General features: G+C 44.9%; 1 protein-coding gene across 1 annotated transcript in view; it reads right to left on the minus strand.

Moving 5' to 3' along the window:
- The window catches only part of FSTL4 (follistatin like 4), a 237,747-nt gene that overhangs the window by 107,781 nt on the left and 112,958 nt on the right, over positions 1-17,008 (minus strand). The window contains exon 5 of the mRNA XM_075056388.1: positions 577-767. Within this exon, the coding sequence (XP_074912489.1) occupies positions 577-767 (191 nt within the window). The remainder of the gene's footprint in view (positions 1-576; positions 768-17,008) is intronic.

Here is a 17,008-nt window from a genome sequence, read left to right on the forward strand (position 1 = left end):
CCAACAGCACAGCATGCCCGTAATTAGAAATAACAGTTTTTTTCAAGTTCTCACCTTTTCTGTCGTCACTAAGTTCTGCTAATCAACATTTCGGCATATGCCTAGGGATTTGGGGAAAATAAACCTGTTAAAAAATATTCCAACTTTGCTGTCACGTTACTACATGCTAATCCACAGTCCAGAAGGCAGGGAGGAAGAGTTAAGAGATTTCTGCCTAACTTACATGCACCTAAAAAATCCAAATTAAATCTCCCCAAGCCAGCTAGCTGGAAATACTTCAGAAGATCATGGTTAGCAGCAAGGATTAGTATCTATTTTCAGGAGCATGGATGAGGCTGCAAAGCTGCCGTGTTTTTTGTTTGTAGAGGAGCTTCAAATGTTTGAGACAACACCATCTCCCCAGAGATGCAGAGAGACTTGCACGCCGCAGTAGATTTTCCTCCTTTACCTGCTGCCAGCCGGACAGTTACAAACGACTGTTCTCACTAGAGTGCTGCTGCGTTACATTCAATTCACACTTTGAATGAAAAATGAAATCCACTTCATAATTCCATTTTCATTGAACAATAAACCCACCTGAGCCAGTTCAGAGCTGCTGAGATGCCCATCACTGTTTATATCCAGGTGCTTAAACATATTTTCAACTAAGAAGCGCTTCTGGGATACTCTGTCCTCAGCGGGGCTGCTCAGCGGGCTCTGCCGATGAGCCTGCAGGTCCAGGAGGATGCTTTTGAGCCGGCTGTAGTCTGCCATTGTACAGGTGTCACCTGAAAGATAAGACTGCATTACTGGACCATGTATATTTGCCTTGTTGTTTTTAAAGGACTGACCTCCTAAAGGGAAAAATAAGGCACAGTCGAAGACAGGCTGTCTGTATATACAGCACCACTCAGCTCCGCACTTGAGGAGCTCCTGTAGTCATTACCTTTTGTAATAGCTGGCAGTTTTTCTAAATCCTGCTGTCAAGGATGCTCTCCAGCATGTTACCTTCCAGATTATAGGGCTTCAGTTACAGACTTCCACACTCAGCTTCGTAATCCTCACCCATATTAAAATAGCTCTACGTTTTTTTAAAGATAAAATAAATTCACCTATCCTCTGATTATGAAGTAGAAAATAAACCTGGGGAAGCTGATGCTTAGCAAGTGCCACAAGCATAAAGAAATGGCACCCCTGAGTGCCACCCTGGGCCAAACATGGGGCTGATCTTAAGGAATCCTTCAAGGCAGCCCAAGGTGGTAAGATGGCCAGAGGGAGGACAGTGAGGAGCGCAGGGCTGGGGGGAGCCCCTGCGGCTGGGGTGTCGCTGGTGCCTGTGCACATCACCCCGCTGTAGACTGACATAAATGCTTTCCTCAGCACTTGACCAGGGAAAAAGGTTATTATCACAGAAAAGCCCTCAAGCCACTTGCTCTGAAGTGACACTGGCTTGGCTGGAGGAATCAGACTGAACCTTCATGACCCTCAAAGCTCCTGCTGTGCTTGCAGCAGCCAGCTCTTCCGTGCTTCTTCTCCAGGGAATGCCTTGCTCTGATTTAAGGGCATCCTCTTAGAGGAGAAACATATCCACATGCCCAAAGTGGTATAAGATGTTACAGCCCTTTTCTGCTCAGCTGCTGTCTGGCAGAGCTTGGCAGAATGAAGAATAGCAACTGCCTTTTTTGTGCAAATCTGTTTGCTTTAGTGCAGAGCCCAGCGGCTGGTGCCTTGCAGGAACCTGGCTGGCTCTGCCTTGGAGTGGACCCTGAAGCACCCTCATGCTCCAGCTGTCCCTAACTGTGTGGGCATCAACCATCACCCACCAACAGTACCGACACATTCAGCTGCTCCTCTTAGATGCCCTTTTCTTTGTAATGTGTTTTCTCTGTAATGTAGATGCCCTTATTCTCTAGAATGGTGGTTTTAAAACAACTTTTTAAGTCCCATCACTGATCCTGTTGGATTAAATCTAAGGGAACCTGGTCTCACTTCAGTTTAAGGAACAATACCCTTGTAGATCAGCTCCTCAAAGACACCAAACATTATTCCTTTGAAAAGTAACAGAAGACTCTGGCACACTGACAACTAGTGTTCCTGTCCTTTTCTTGCTGAGCTGCACCGTTTTTGGTCCTCTGGTCCCGCTCCAACCGAAACCCAATTAAAATTCCAGGTGGGAGGCATTTCTCTGAGAGCAAACTCATCTACTGTCAAGATTTTTTTTTCACCCTTCATATTTTGTGCTCACAACTTCAAAAGCACCATGACTTGAGAAGGTGAGAGAGGACACAGAGGCGGGCCATGCATTCACCAGTCAGGTCAGTGCCCTATTGCTACACAAGCAATAACTGCAAGACAAGGCTTATTTTCCACCCTGAACTCGGACCCTTCTAGATTTGAGAGCTTCTCACTTCTCAGGGATATTAAGCAGCTGCTGAATTTTTCCTTCTCTAAACAACCTCCAAAGAGCTCTTGGTCCCACATGGGATCAGTCTCATTGAAAAAACAAGGCTATTCAGCTACTATTAGTCTTGTTTATTATTTCTGTTCCCCCCGCCCCACTGCAACCATGTAATTTGATGGCTATTATGAAGGCAGTATGAAGAAATTTCTTTCCTCCAATCACGTGCTTATTTAAGAGAAAATTTGATTGCCATATCCAGTGTAATCAACCAATTTTGCAATCCTGTTGTAAATACCGTTTTACCTACTGCAATAATAGTTTTTTCTGAGCTGAAGTTTTCTTTTCAGTCAAATCTCAATCCCAGAAATGTATCTAAGGCTAATGAAGACAGGGAAATCTATTTAATTTGCTTCCACCTCTGTTTCTGCTTTGCGGTTTCCATTCGTGAGCACAAGCGTGGCGACAGGCAAGCCACACGGTGACACTCCTGTCAACTTTTGCCAGCAGCGTACACCAAAGCAGCTCTTCCTTCACGCCCTCCAGACCTTTCACCTTCTGCAGCTGGGTCTTCTTTCCCAGATACTCCCTAACTATTGCCTGGGGCAGTGCTTTCCCAGCCTTCGTCCCTCGCTGGCCTTCTGACTCACTTCCACCTTAACCCTCTTTCTGACCACAAAAGGAAGAATTGGAAAAGGACCTAAGTGCTTCTGAAGGCCCCTCATCTCTTCTAACAGCACCTCTCACTTTATTAAGCTTATATTGACAATTTCTCTGGCTAACAGCTATCCCTGGCACCAGTCTGATACCATGTGTCTGCCTGGAGAATTAACTGGGTGCAAGACTTCTTTGAACACTGAAGCCTCAGCCAAAACCGAGCACAACTGCATGTTTAAACAGAATTTCCAATACAAATTGTGTGTCAATGCAACGGCAAAATATAAGTAATAAGTGCAAGGACCAGATGTTTGAATCCAAACATCGCATCTCTACTCCCGCCCATGTGGGACCGGACCAGGTCACCCACTGGTGACACAGCCAGGCTCTCAACTGTGTTGCATGGTGTGAGCCAGGAGACGGCAATCTCCTTTCACTGCATTACAACCCTCCTTGATTTTTCCATGCTCTAAAAACAAAGCCACCACAAAAACGATTTTCTTGAAAAAGTACACACTCATCAGGGCTGCAAGACAGCCCAAGGTAAGTGTGCCCAGTTTGGGACTTTCAGAGGGTCACAGCCACGCTGCAGCCTCCAAGCAAACGTGATGGGCACGAAGAGTGATATAAAGGAAAGCACAGAAGACAGAGTTGGTGACAGCCTCCGGCAGCAATTCCCAAATCCTGCTATAAACTCACTTACAATACTTCTTCCCCCACCACACTACTGTCCAGGGTCAGGGACCATCCACTCCGCAAAGCCCCATCCTGCGTGGCAGGATAATGCCATTCCACTGCATACGCAGCAAAGAAAACCAGCAATAAGACAATTAGGTCTCCTGTTTAAAAAATAAGTTCAGTTTCACATGTTGTTAACACACGCCCCAGTCGGAAGGTCAGAAGGTGCTCTCAGCCCCTGTCAAAACTGCTCTAAAACCTCATTACCATCACTTCCCTCTGGAGAAAACTACACTCTTCAGCTCTGCTGGATACAGATCCCTCGGCATCTCTCCCCAGTGTGAATGTGACAGACTCGGCGGGTCTCGCACCTTTGAACATTTTCTCCTGACATCTGAGGGTTGCAGTGAAGCACAAGCAGTCCCTTCAGAGCACGGCAACGTATAGCTGCCCAGCAACACGCGACGCACAAAGCGATGAGTAAAAGCAATAAAGTTCTGTCTCAAGGGTGTGAGATTGATAGTTTGTGCTTCTTTGGCTGAACTAAAACATTGACAGGAAAAGGCACTAAAACTGTAATATATATATGCATATAAATATATATGTATAATTTATATATTTAATCTCACTGTAGTGGGAAAACGGGGAAAACCACTTAGGTCAGAGAAAATACTCTGACCTGAAACTCTGATTTTATAGTAAGTCTGGCCAAAGCGTTAGTTCCAAAATCACCCATGCTTGGGATGTTTGAGCTGATGTTTTGCTGCATAACCTGGACCTAATGCTATTTCCAACCCAACCTTAAGGCACTGGAGCCACCAGACATGGATGCCGGAGGCACCGTATAAAAGACACTGCCTGCTCCTCCACCAGGGAAGGGAGAAGACACATTCAGGCAACTTGAACCATTTGGCAAGCCAATGCTAAGGACAGCTCTCTAGGTTTCCGGCAGCACTGCCACCTCTTGCATGTTTGCTGTTCTTCCAGGTGTTAAAACCATAGCTGTTAAACAAAAAGAATCACAGAGAAGCCATCTGCATGCCCTCTCACTTATCCTCATTCTTGTCTCCGCTTTGCTAAGTGCCCCCAGCAGTTTCCTTTGCAACATGAGCTCATCATTAGCAGTTTATCTCATCTCAGACTGCTCTCATCAGTAGGTCTTGTTAATGGAGGTCTCTCAGCTTGGCTTCCTTGTTAGGGCTTCCCTGGGGACTTGGATTCCGTTCGTAATTGCGACCAGCTCAGACAAGTTTTGTATTTCCAGAGATGGCTTGCCTGGAAGTGGGTCTCCCAGCCGGCACGCCGGGAGGTAACCACCACCGCTCTTCAGACATGGGTTTTGAAGGACTTCTTCCCTTCCCCATTTTTGAACAGCAGAAACGCCACCGTGTGTTTTAATCGCCTGTGCTGTACGACTGCCAGTGGCTGCCCTGTCTGTACTGCCTACTGATGTGCTCAGGGCACCATCCGCACCACAGAGCTGGGGGAACCAAGACACAGGGAGCCAAAGACACAAATTTGGCATGAGCTAAAACTGCTATTCTGTCCTCCGTGCCCTAAACTAATTCTCTACTTGATCACCTTTCTTTACTACTTTATATGAGAGCTGGTTAGAAAAAAGTCACACATGTTCCTTTTCTATCTTTAACCATGATCCCAGTATGATTTATTCTGCTGACTCCAGAAGAGGAGAGCTAAGGGCATACTGGAGGCATCTGACATCAAAACTAAAATGCTGATATCTAACATGGGGTGGGGTTTTTTTCACATGAGATTTAATAACATAATACCACTATCTTTGGATTCCAGCTTAGGAATTTAAAAATAAATAAATAAAAAGGCTACCTTCACCATTTCAAAAGACTTTGCATCACTTCCACTGATGGCCACTCTACTTTCTGAACAGAAACCTAATTTGCTAGCAATGCTTTGTACAACAAACACAAGGCCTCCCCAGGAAGAGCTGCATGGTTTTTGTCCTGTGGTAGGATGCTCTGGGCAGAGATGCCTTTGTTCACATCCCACTGCTGGAGGTCAGCAGCGTCCCTCCTGTGAGCTCTGCATCTGACTTTGTAGCCCTAAGAAGAAAATGCTGGTGACTTTCAGACAAACCTCACATAAGGTGCAGCTCCCTCCTGTGCTCTTTGGATAAAAGTTCAATATACTTGCCACGCTCAACAGACAGAGATTTCTGGCAATTTTTTTTTTTTTTTTTTAGAAATGGACCATTAAGTACACCCTCAAGCAGCAGCCTGCAGTGGCTTTCCATCCCCAAGCCTTACTCCCGCAGCAGCCACAGTCGTGCGATATAGGATGGAGCCGAAAGCAAGGAACCACGCTGCAACACCCCTGGCCAGGGAAGCCCACGATTCCCCCTTCCACACTGGGGAAGATCTCTGAAGAAACAAGTCCTTTTTATCTGTTTACAGATACTTTCAAAACCAATGAAGTCTGGCACTGTTTGAATTAAAAAAAAAAGAGAGAGACGGGCAAAGAAAAACAATAAGACAGAAGAAACGTAAAAGAAAAACCCAGCGTATTAAGGTCTGATTGCTAAAGTGTGGCCAGTAACCGTCACGTTTACATGCTCTGCTCACTTGGAGCAATGCTGTTTCTTGCGCTGTTTTGCAGTGGCTACGTAATTCATCCTGTTTAGCACTTCTGCATGCTTTGGCAGATAAAATATTGATCAGCCTGCCAAGAAACACAGAGTGCCATTCTGTTTTCATGTCAGAACTCAGTAATGAACTACATTTATCAACAGCATCCTCTCTGTGAAAGGTCAGTGGTGAATGTGGCTAAATTGTGATGACAGATCATTAATCCAGTTCCCTCAATAATTGCCCTCTTTAAGAATTTTACTCCTGGTTTCTGTGAATTGTAGCAGGTTTTTACAGTGGGATCCCTGAGCAATCTTCAACCCACTTCTGAGTCAAAGCAGATAACAGAGAAACAGCAAGTCTGGGGATTAAGTGTCCTTCAAAGGAACACAGTTAACATAAAATAAAAATAAAGCGAGGAAGTGCAGAGCCTGCTTTGATGGGTAAACTAATCTCCCTGTAAAATATTATTGTGCGAGGTGCCTTACAATGCAATGATTACTAGAAATGTCAGTACTTCTTTATATATCAAAAATTATCTGGTAACACCTATAGAGCACCAATCTCCAAGTCCTTGGTGTACAGCTAACCTGACAGTAGGTGTGAACCTAAACACGTACAGAAGCCTTTAAAGGATTTCAGCCCCACTGGTTACTGAGCTATTCTTCAGCACAACTACAGGGGCTGCACGAATGGCAGGTGGCACCTGCAGCTCTTCATAAAATCCCTAACAAAACCTGTGCAGTCGTTAGCATCCAGGCTAAGTGCAAGAGTATGTGATTATCTGCACAAGAAGGTATACACGGAGATTTAAATTTCTTGTGGCCCCCAAAAAAATCTCTGGAGGAGGTTCCCCTGGGCATGCCTGGGCACAGCTACCCATGGCAGCCCGCATGCTCTCAGGTCCAGGCTCCAGCCCTTGAAAATCTGCAGTCGTGCCGCTAATCCCAACAATCCCAACCCGGGATTAGACTCGGTGTGCTATCACTGGAGGCAAGTTAGGACATCATGACCTGGCATCCTACGCAGAGCTGCCAGACCTGCCTGGCTCCCTGGATCCCACACCATCACCTGCCAGGAACCTGCCCGCACCGGCAGGACCGTGCTCCTGCTCACTGCTGCCACAGGGGAGTATAATAATCATAACCCAGTACAAATAAACCGCCACCAAAGGTGAACTCCAGCGGCACTAATTTTCAAGGCAACCCTTCACCATCACCAAATGTGGTGATAAAGAGCAGTTTGGAGCAGGCTGAAGAGTGTCATTTCTTAGGCAGGAGGCACCGGGAGTGTCATTTTATTTGACAGGTCCTCTTAGACTGTGCTGGCTATTTTTGGCTGTTCCTGTGGCAGTTTTCTAGCTCCAGGAAGAAATTCAGTGCAGGAGAGGGGAGCACCAAGTTTTGTTTTCTCCTCTGTATCCATGGGGCAAAAAAGATGTGGTTACCAAAAAAAACATTTCTAGACAAAATTAAAGGGATCTGAGAAAGGTTTTGTTTTCAAACAGCCCATCCTTTGATATGCTTTACTCAGACTTTATCTGGTATTGTTAGAAGCATCAGGACTAAAGGACTAAACTAAAATGTTATGGGATACAAATTTATTTATGAGCGTGGCTCCTTAATTCCTGTGCCGTTTACGGCTAAATTACCTATCAGCAACAGCCCATTTTCATGCATACAAAATGAAAGTGTTGGCATGCCTAAACTGCAAAAATGTGGTCCCAAAACATCAGACCTCTGAATCAGAGTGAGATGATTATGTGAACTCTTTACACCAATAATCTGTGGCTTTGTGGCCTGCTTGACTTGACAGAGCAGATCTACACAGGGACAGGAAAATTAAAGATGACTTCAGTTCTTCAGGGGTCTCATTGTAAATCCCCATTCCTCCATGCAAATTTTCTCTCTCTCTCCCCCTTCCTCTTCCTTTCATTGCTCTTTTTTTGCACATGCATGGAGAGATCGGATGGACTTTCCTCCTACTTTTCCTTTGTGGTTGGAAAGAAGGAAAAAACCGCTTTTCTCAACAAGTTGCATGAACAGACTCCTCTGAGCAAGTGTAGCAGTTCACTGCAGTAAGGGAGAGGAGAATATCGAGAAAGCTTTGTGAAATTCAGAGATTTCTTGCAATTCAGAGACATCTGTGAGTCTTGAACCTTCCCTGCTCTGATTTTTATAGGCTACAAGTACTAGGTGTGAGTAAACTGATTTAGGATGAAGAAAAATTAACCTAAATCTTAATCTATAAAAAGTCATGATACCAACTATTTGACTTTTGATCACTCAGAGAAAGCTTCTTATAAAATACCAGGCAGCACTTTGCAGCAATTACACTGCAGGTAACAGCACTGCAATGTTTCTATAATGTCTGATAATAAAGCAAGGAGCATCCTGCTGCCTCCAAACACCACTGAAGACCATGATCTTTACCGTCACTGTGCTCATGCACCATGGACGTGACATTTAGGCAAAGCTGGCTAATCACACCGTGCTCCCTGCACAGTGCTACCTGCCCACCTACTTTACACACAGCTAAACGCCTCAAAGGCTGAGTACCTATTTTATTCCTGATTTGAATTTACAAGTTAAGTGAAACTCCAGTAAAGTTCCTGCTAAGAGGAGCAGATGTTTAACATCATGCAAATTCATGAACATTAGCAATCCTTCAGCTGCTACTGTTGAAAAAATTCAATTAACAATAAAAGCCCAAACTAACTTGCTTATCTTAGGGATATGTTTTAGTTAATAAGATGTACATTTATCAGATATCCATATATAATTTAGCAGCAGCTAGGAGCTCACCTAATATATCACAGAAATGGAATGGAATATATACCACGAAAAAGATACTATTAAACAATAGACGTTTACAACCTGGAAGAGTTAAAACTTGCCTCAGTGTATATTTATTTCAATATTTCATTTTATTACAAGAAAACGCACCCATCTATTACTCCGCAAGCTTTTAAAATATATTAAAAACTTACAGCATCAGAATATAAATTCCCTGTTCTGTAAACAAAAACTCTATTCCTACCTTACACAATTACCTTCCAAACTGCATAAACCCAAATGAATCACATGACTTAGCCTCAAATGCACAGGAAAAGAGATGGATTTGCAACCTTTCTCGGGAAGCCTAAGAATTACAGCTTGGTTTACCAAGGCCAAAAGCAAGTTCTAGATTTGTATCCTTCCCGGGAGGGAGCAGGCAGTGGTACAGGCGGGAGATGTTAGGAGCAGCCCCAGGGGAGGGAGGCAGGAGGAAGCTTGCAGGTGGGAAAGCGTGCGATAAATGTAATTTATCAAGTGCCTATCACCACCTAGGCGGTGTGCCACAGATTTATAGATTTTTAAAGCCAGAAGGGATTGTGTGCACGCTCTGACCTCCTCCATTACACAAGCACCAAATTCAACGAGATTTTCCCTGCAGCAGCTCCATAATTTGTTTGCTCTATAGCATACCTCCTAGGAAGGCTTCCAGCCCTGATTTAAGCACATAAGAGTAATTTTTCAAATGATTACTTAGTCTCAGTGGGCAAACATTTTATTTTTAATTTGTTTAGCTTCAATTTCCATCTACTGAATTTTGTTACACGTTTATCTGGTACATCAAACCGTAAGTCTTATATCCCATACGTCATCTTCCCAGGTTTGCACTGATGTTGGGCTCAGCTCACGCCTTACCTGTCCTCTCCGATGAGCTGTGGGATACAGTGGCTCTCGCTAAGGTAGTTCACATTCTAAATGACTGTTTCTTTTCTCTTTTCTGGGAATTTTATCATCCCGCGGTGGGCAACAAAACAACCATGGCCACGTTCACAAGAACCTTTGGCTTCCAGTCAACAGCGGGTGGTTCTACCACAATTCAGTGCCCACCACCTGAGCTGGCTCAGACCCTTCGTGGTACTACAGGGTGATGCTCCACTACCCACAGAGATCCCGAGCCCATTCCCAAGCCAGGGAATTAGAGAAGATCACAGTGGACAATTGTTCTCATCCCACCAGGACATCTCTCCCAAAGATGCACTCAGACAGCGTTCCCGAACACTATTTAGCGTAAAGAAGATGTAACTAACAGCAATGCCTGGGCAAGTTTTCTATGCGACACCATAAGCAAACAAGGCTATTCCTACTGCTGCTTTTATTGTTCGCTGCCTACCGAGTATAAGCTGTTATTTTCTCGTTAAAAAATTAAAAATATTTGTCAAACCAGAGAGAAGAAACAATGCACAAACATCAAAGCAAATGAAAAAGGAATACCACGCAGTCAAGGCAAACAACTCGCAAGTAACCCCTATACCGCTCATCCAAACTATTCTGTAAGCGCAAATACAGTAACAGAAATCACGAGTGAATTATGCATGATTCATAAACAGAAAACTGGCTATGTCTAATGATTAATTTATTTACAACACAGCCCTCTCTGCTATAAATCTATCACTTCACACAGAGACATGATCTTACACACACGCACAGTCACATACCCAACTCTACGTGCCTGTTGTGTACTCTCTCCAAATTATATTTTGTCTTCAGATTGTATTGTTTTTCTTTGTAAAAACTATTAAGCTAAAGTAGCGATGCTGCATCCCAAGTTGCAGGCTGGGGAGAGGGGAACAGGAGAGGAAAACGTGCCATACGCAGCTGTTTTTAACAGCGGCAACAAAACAAGCTTAAGGATGTCTAATTACTTAAGATCCCAACCCAAAACAAATTCACAGCGTAATGAATTGATTCAATTATTGAGAAATACTGTATTGAAATAGCCCGGGAAGACAGTGAGGCTTTTGTAAAGGTTAAGAAAAGGAAGAAAATAAGTCAAGAGCGGTGTCTGGGCAGATGCCAGGTGGGTGCTGGGGATGCCACCCCCAGGAGGGACCTATGTGTAGATGGGGAAGGAGCCACACGCCCGGTCTGAGGGGCTGGATTTGGCAGGGGAGCGGAGCTGGGAAGGCAAAGGCTGGCATAGATGGGGAGCAGAGCAGTCAGCACTTCTGAGGATAATTAAGCGGCTATGTTGTACATGCCTTTGAAGAGCATGGACTTAGAGGATCAAATTGTGCGTGGCTGCCAGCTGCCTTGGGGAATGTGAAATGCAGAGAGGTGACAGCAGGACTCAAACAGCAAATTCCCTGAGATCTTGAGGGGGGTCCGTCGGTGGCACTTCAGAGGGAGCGCAGCAAGGTGCTTTGCTTGGCTTGCACAGGTCCAGATGCAACTGGAGTCCCGAAACACTCCTTTTCCTGCTCTCCTTTTGCTTGCTCCCCACGAAGGGGCTGGAGAGCAGGCAACTAGCCAAGCAAAGTGAAACAAAGCAGCTTAGAAAACTTGTCATGGGATATGGAGGTAGCTTTTTGCTTCCTGAATGCAAGTGATTTCTCAGAGAGGCACTGTCATCTACACCATGTCCTCAGGAAAGACACCACTGCTTTTTCTCCCATGGGAGCCTGGCTTTGCTGTGCTCAGTCTGGCCCATAAAGAATATTTCATATTATTACACTTTCCAATACAAAAAACAAGACAAAGAAAGAAACAAGAACAAAGGTAAAAATACTTATCTTATGAAAAGCCATGCTCTTGGGTAGTAAAGGTTAAACAGAGCTCCTGAAAACAGGGGTGTTCTGCATAAATCCAGACTTTGATTTCTGTTTCATTGCTTCAACAAATCAAAGGTAATTACAGGCAATCCTACCGTGTAGGACTGACATCTCCATTCATGTGATCCATGCTGTCTGGGGTCAAATCGTCCATCCCAAAGGCCTGATGCTCCTGTGTGCTGTTCCTTTCTGAGCTGCACACAGCAGTGGCACTTCAGGAACCTCCTTATTCAGCCTGTACAGAGTTGTACAACTAAAACCCCTGCTTTTACAAAGAATTAACTAGATTATATTTATTCCACGTATCTTCTTGCGCTTTCGCTGTAAGGACGGTCGGGTGAGAGAGGGTTCTTTCCATGGGGTGAACCCTTTGGACCACCAGTGACAGCAGGAAGGCTCTGATCAGCATGGTTTCCCTGTGATGGACAAAAGGAGTATTTGGGGGGGGAGCTGCAGAATCACGGGGGGATTTTAGTGAGGTTGGGGAGCAGTTTGCACTAATCTGGACTACTCCCTGTCCCGTGTCTGTCCAGTCAATTTAGAGGCTCTGGGATTAGGCTCTCGGCATGCATTCAGAGAGCTCCTGGCACAGGGTTAGAGCCTCCAAGCGCTGCCAAAACACAAACAATAAAAATAAATATGACTCAACAGATCTGCTGGGAACCTTCTATCTACAAATACAATAGCATCAGCTGTGGTTGTCAGCAAAGGATTACAGCTTCAAGTACAGAAGTAGCAAAGGCAGGAGATGGACAAGAAATTAAGAGCTATCATCCTTGATTTGATGCACATGGTTCGGAGGCCAGAGACAAGGGAAAAACCAAAACAAATACATCAACAGGTAAAGAAGAGGAAGACTTGCTTTAAAGCCGGTAATATCTTTTGCAGTGCATCTGCTGTAGACAGTAGTTTACACCTCGTACTGTGCTTTAGTTTTAATTTTTGCACCCGAGATTGCCATTTTTAAATGAAGGCAATAGACCTGGCAGACCTTTACTGTTTGGGGAGTGCTGCTTTATTAATGTTGAAGCCAAGTCTTCATGAGCAATTTGCAGGACCAAAAAAAAAAAAGCCCACCAATTTCTTTCTGGTCACTTGATGCACCTGAAGACATCTATGACACATCCACTTGTCATCATGAACTGGAAGAGTTAATTTTAGTACAGCGATGATTAGCTTAGCTCACTCTTCACTTCAGCAGTCATATGAGGAAGAGTCTTGGTCCATTGGTCTGAGCGACCAGAAAGCCTTGGCTTTTCACTGTATCCAACTCGCAATCTTCATTTCTATATGGAAAATCTCATCGCAACTTTAACCCAGACATCCTGTAATTTAAATTAACGAAACCAAACAGGTTTGTTAGATAAACGGTACGTTTGCTCCTTATGCCTGCTTCAGTTGATGATGCTACGCAATCTGCTGTTTGACATTTTACAATCCTCTACCTTACTCCTATTAGAGAAAGCAAAATTGTCTGGATTCCTCTGGGAAGTAACCAATGCTCACTTTTTTTATGGCTGACTGGCACATCTATCAAATACTTCTAAGATAGCAAATGTATTATTTGGAAGCTTTAATAAATGTTAAAGCCCTCTGGCACTAATGTAAATTTTACTGATCCTGTTGTGCTCTGAAACACCTTTGCAAACAACTCACTTCTACTGTCAGAAGGAGCACTGCACCATCACTCTGTACTAGGGATCCCATGAATCTGACTCCCCAGGTAAAGGTACTTTGCTGCCTTACTCTCTGGTTTCTTGCCTGTACCATGAAGTACACATGGGAAAAATAGCTGGCAATGCGTACAATAAAGGCTACTGCATGCCATCCTTGGTGATGGATGGAGTCAAGAACATTACATTTTTTTCTTGGGTATTTGTGTAAACAGGTTTTCCCTGCTGCCTTCTTGGAGATACTCTTGCTTCTATCATGAGACCGCAGGGTCTGCTCTGGGACAGCTTCATCCTCTACCACAGTAACTTTTTAAGCAATTCTGAGCCAGTCATTGCCTATGGTTACCCTGTTTCTCCCAGCAACAGCCCTACTCAGAAAGTGTGTGATGTTTACGACTGCCCCTGCAGACAGAGTGAGCAGAGGGTACGTGCACATGCTGGTGACTAGTTCTCATGACATTTTCAATCCAACTGCAATAAGAAAACACCATAATTCTCCCCAGACTGTGTGTCCTTCCACATCCTCATAATCCAAGACATTGAGAGAAACCCACTGCAAAACGACTGCTGATTTTAGGCACTTCCCCACCTTGCACTTGAACTGTGAAGTCTCCAAGATCCTCTTGCTAGAGCACTAAAGGACAATATAATTACAATAAGCAGAAGTATTTATTATTGTTAAGGATGTGTGTAATGGTCTAATAACGATGTGCTGTGACTGTTGTTCAGATGTCATTAGGAGAGTTCTCAGGCATCTCATTAGTAGATCGTAATGTACACCCTAAAGGGCATTACTGTAATTACAAAATGTTAACTTCTAAAGAGGAATACATGCACAAGGAGGGAGAAAGTACCTCTAAATGTAAAAAAAAAAAAAAAAATTAATATAAAATTAAAAAGGAGTAAGAGACTTTGCACAGAAAACTCTAAAATTGGTCCACCAACAACAGATTAAAGGGAAACATTTATAATACGCACATTTATGCGTGAGAGTCCACTTACTCCTCCAGAATTTGATGAGGTCAAAACTACTCCACTGTAGTAGTTATAAAGGTTTGCAAAATAATAGTTGGATTTTTGTTATTATAATCATCCTGCACAATGTATGTGTCATGGTTTAAGCCCAGCCAGCAACAAAGCACCATGAAGCCACTCACTCACTCACTCCTCCCGCCCTGGCCCCAGTGCAATGAGAAGGAGAAAATATAAAGAAAGGCTTGATGGTCAAGACAAGGACAGGGAGGGATCACTCCCCACTTATTGTCACGGGCAAAAAACACACTCAATTTGGGGAAAAACCAAAATCAATTTAATTTACTACCAATCAAACCAAAGCAAGGATAATGAGAAGTAAAACCAGACCTTAAAACACCTTCCCCCACCCCTCCCCTCCTTCCTGGCTCAACTCCACTCCCAATTTTCTCCACCTACAGCCCCCCAGTGCGCAGGGGGACGGGGAATGGGGTCAGTTCATCCCACCTTGGCTCTGCTGCTCCTTCCTCCTCAGGGGGAGGACTCCTTACACTTTTCCCCAGCTCCAGCGTGGGGTCCCTCCCATGGAAGACAGTCCTCCACAAACTTCTCCAATGTGAGTCCTTTCTGCGGGCTGCAGTCCTTCAGGCACAGACTGCTCCAGTGCGGGCTTTCCCACGGAGTCCCGGCCATCTTGAGGAGCATCCCCCTGCTCCGGCATGGGCTCCGTGGGCTGGCGGGGGACAGCTTGCTGTTTCACCATGGGCTGCAGGGGCATCCCCTCCTCTGGTGCACCTCCTCCCCCTCCTTCTTCACCGACTTCAGCATCTGCAGAGGGGTTCTTCTCACATTCCAATCTCCCCCCAGTCACTGCAGGTTCCCCTTCTTAAATCTGTTCTCCCAGAGGCGCTAACACCATCACTGACGGGCTCGGCCTGGGCCAGAGGTGGGTCTGACTTGGAGTCGAGGAAGCTTCTAGCAGCTTCTCACAGGAGCCGGCCCTGCCCCGCTAGCAAAACCCTGCCACACAAACCCAAAACATTATGCCACCCCAGAAATCAATAGAGCCTCCCATGACAGATAGTCAAAATTTGCCACTTAATGATAGAACGTCCCGACAACATAAAGTGTTAAATCCAATCATTTCCACATGACAAATGGTGCGGACAACGAGGACTCGGATCCCTCCTACACCAATTCAGCCAGTTGACCACAACATTCAACCCAGCTACACCTCTGAGTACACCTTGACCTGCCCATACCAAGCCAGCTGCAGCATTACAGCTCTCAGGGCTCCAACAGAGAGAGAAAAATACAAATACATCTACTCTAACTTCCTATTTACAACACAAACCCATGCCACTCCTCCTGCCCCTTCCCATCAGAGCCCAGACAACAGAAACAATTAGATTTGAACAGAAACAATTAGATTTGTATTTCTACTCAAAACCCACGTTATGAGGCGCAAATGCAGCAGACCAAGAAAGTGAATAAAAAAAAAGCTCAGCAATGCAACAGGCTGAATTTTGGGGATGAACTCCTCTCCTATTTCTTTGTGGGATTTTGTTTTGTTTTGTTTTCTCTTAAGCACTATAATGATAGATGATGAATGGGACAGTCATCTAAGCACTGGAAGTGCTTTGCTGCTGACAACGCAAATAACCTTTCTGCGGTTCAGGGTACCAATTCTGGAGTAGATCTGCTGGAGGCCTGTCAAGATAGCAATATCCCCACACTGAACCGTCAGCAGTGGGGTTTTTCATTATATATGTCACTATAGTACAGAGGGAAGCTTCTTACTGCAGAAATAAGGGGATGAAAACATGTTTTTCCTGAAGATTTTCAGCACTGAGAGTGACACATTCCAGGGCAAAGCACGAATGACAAATCACTATGTTTTGATCTGTGAGAGCACTACACTGAGCCTCTGTCGAGAGGGAATTAGCACAATTTAAAAGCTGGGATGCAGGGAGAGATGGCCCCGAGGGAGCTGCCCGCCCAGGCAGAGCGCAGTTGGTGCCAGCACTTCTGTCCCCATCCTGCAAAGCTTCAGCTTGTGCTCTGCCTAAACAGGCTCCCTGTAGAACCCCCTAGAGAAAGGGGTTCCCCAAATTTCCATCTCTCATTTGAACGAGGATTGCCTCTCCCATGGCAAACCCACATGCTGCCTGTTTCTGCCTCGACTGCAGCTGAAACCCCTGAATTACAGCCATGCTGAAGAGGACAGAGGCAGCACAGGGAATCGCCCTCAGTGCCCCACTGCATCCTGACAGCCACCCCCAGCACCGGAGAGCATTTTGGGGTCAGAAAGGAAAGAGGGAAGGAAAGGAAAGCACATCACTAGACTCTTCCAAAAGAAAGAGTTTAAGCCATTTACCGGGTAGCCTTCAAAACATATTTACCATCTTAACACCTTCCTGCCCAAATGGCACTACAACAGAGACCCCCA

Source organism: Buteo buteo, chromosome 24 (genome assembly GCF_964188355.1).
Source record: "Buteo buteo chromosome 24, bButBut1.hap1.1, whole genome shotgun sequence".
Taxonomy (NCBI): domain Eukaryota; kingdom Metazoa; phylum Chordata; class Aves; order Accipitriformes; family Accipitridae; genus Buteo; species Buteo buteo.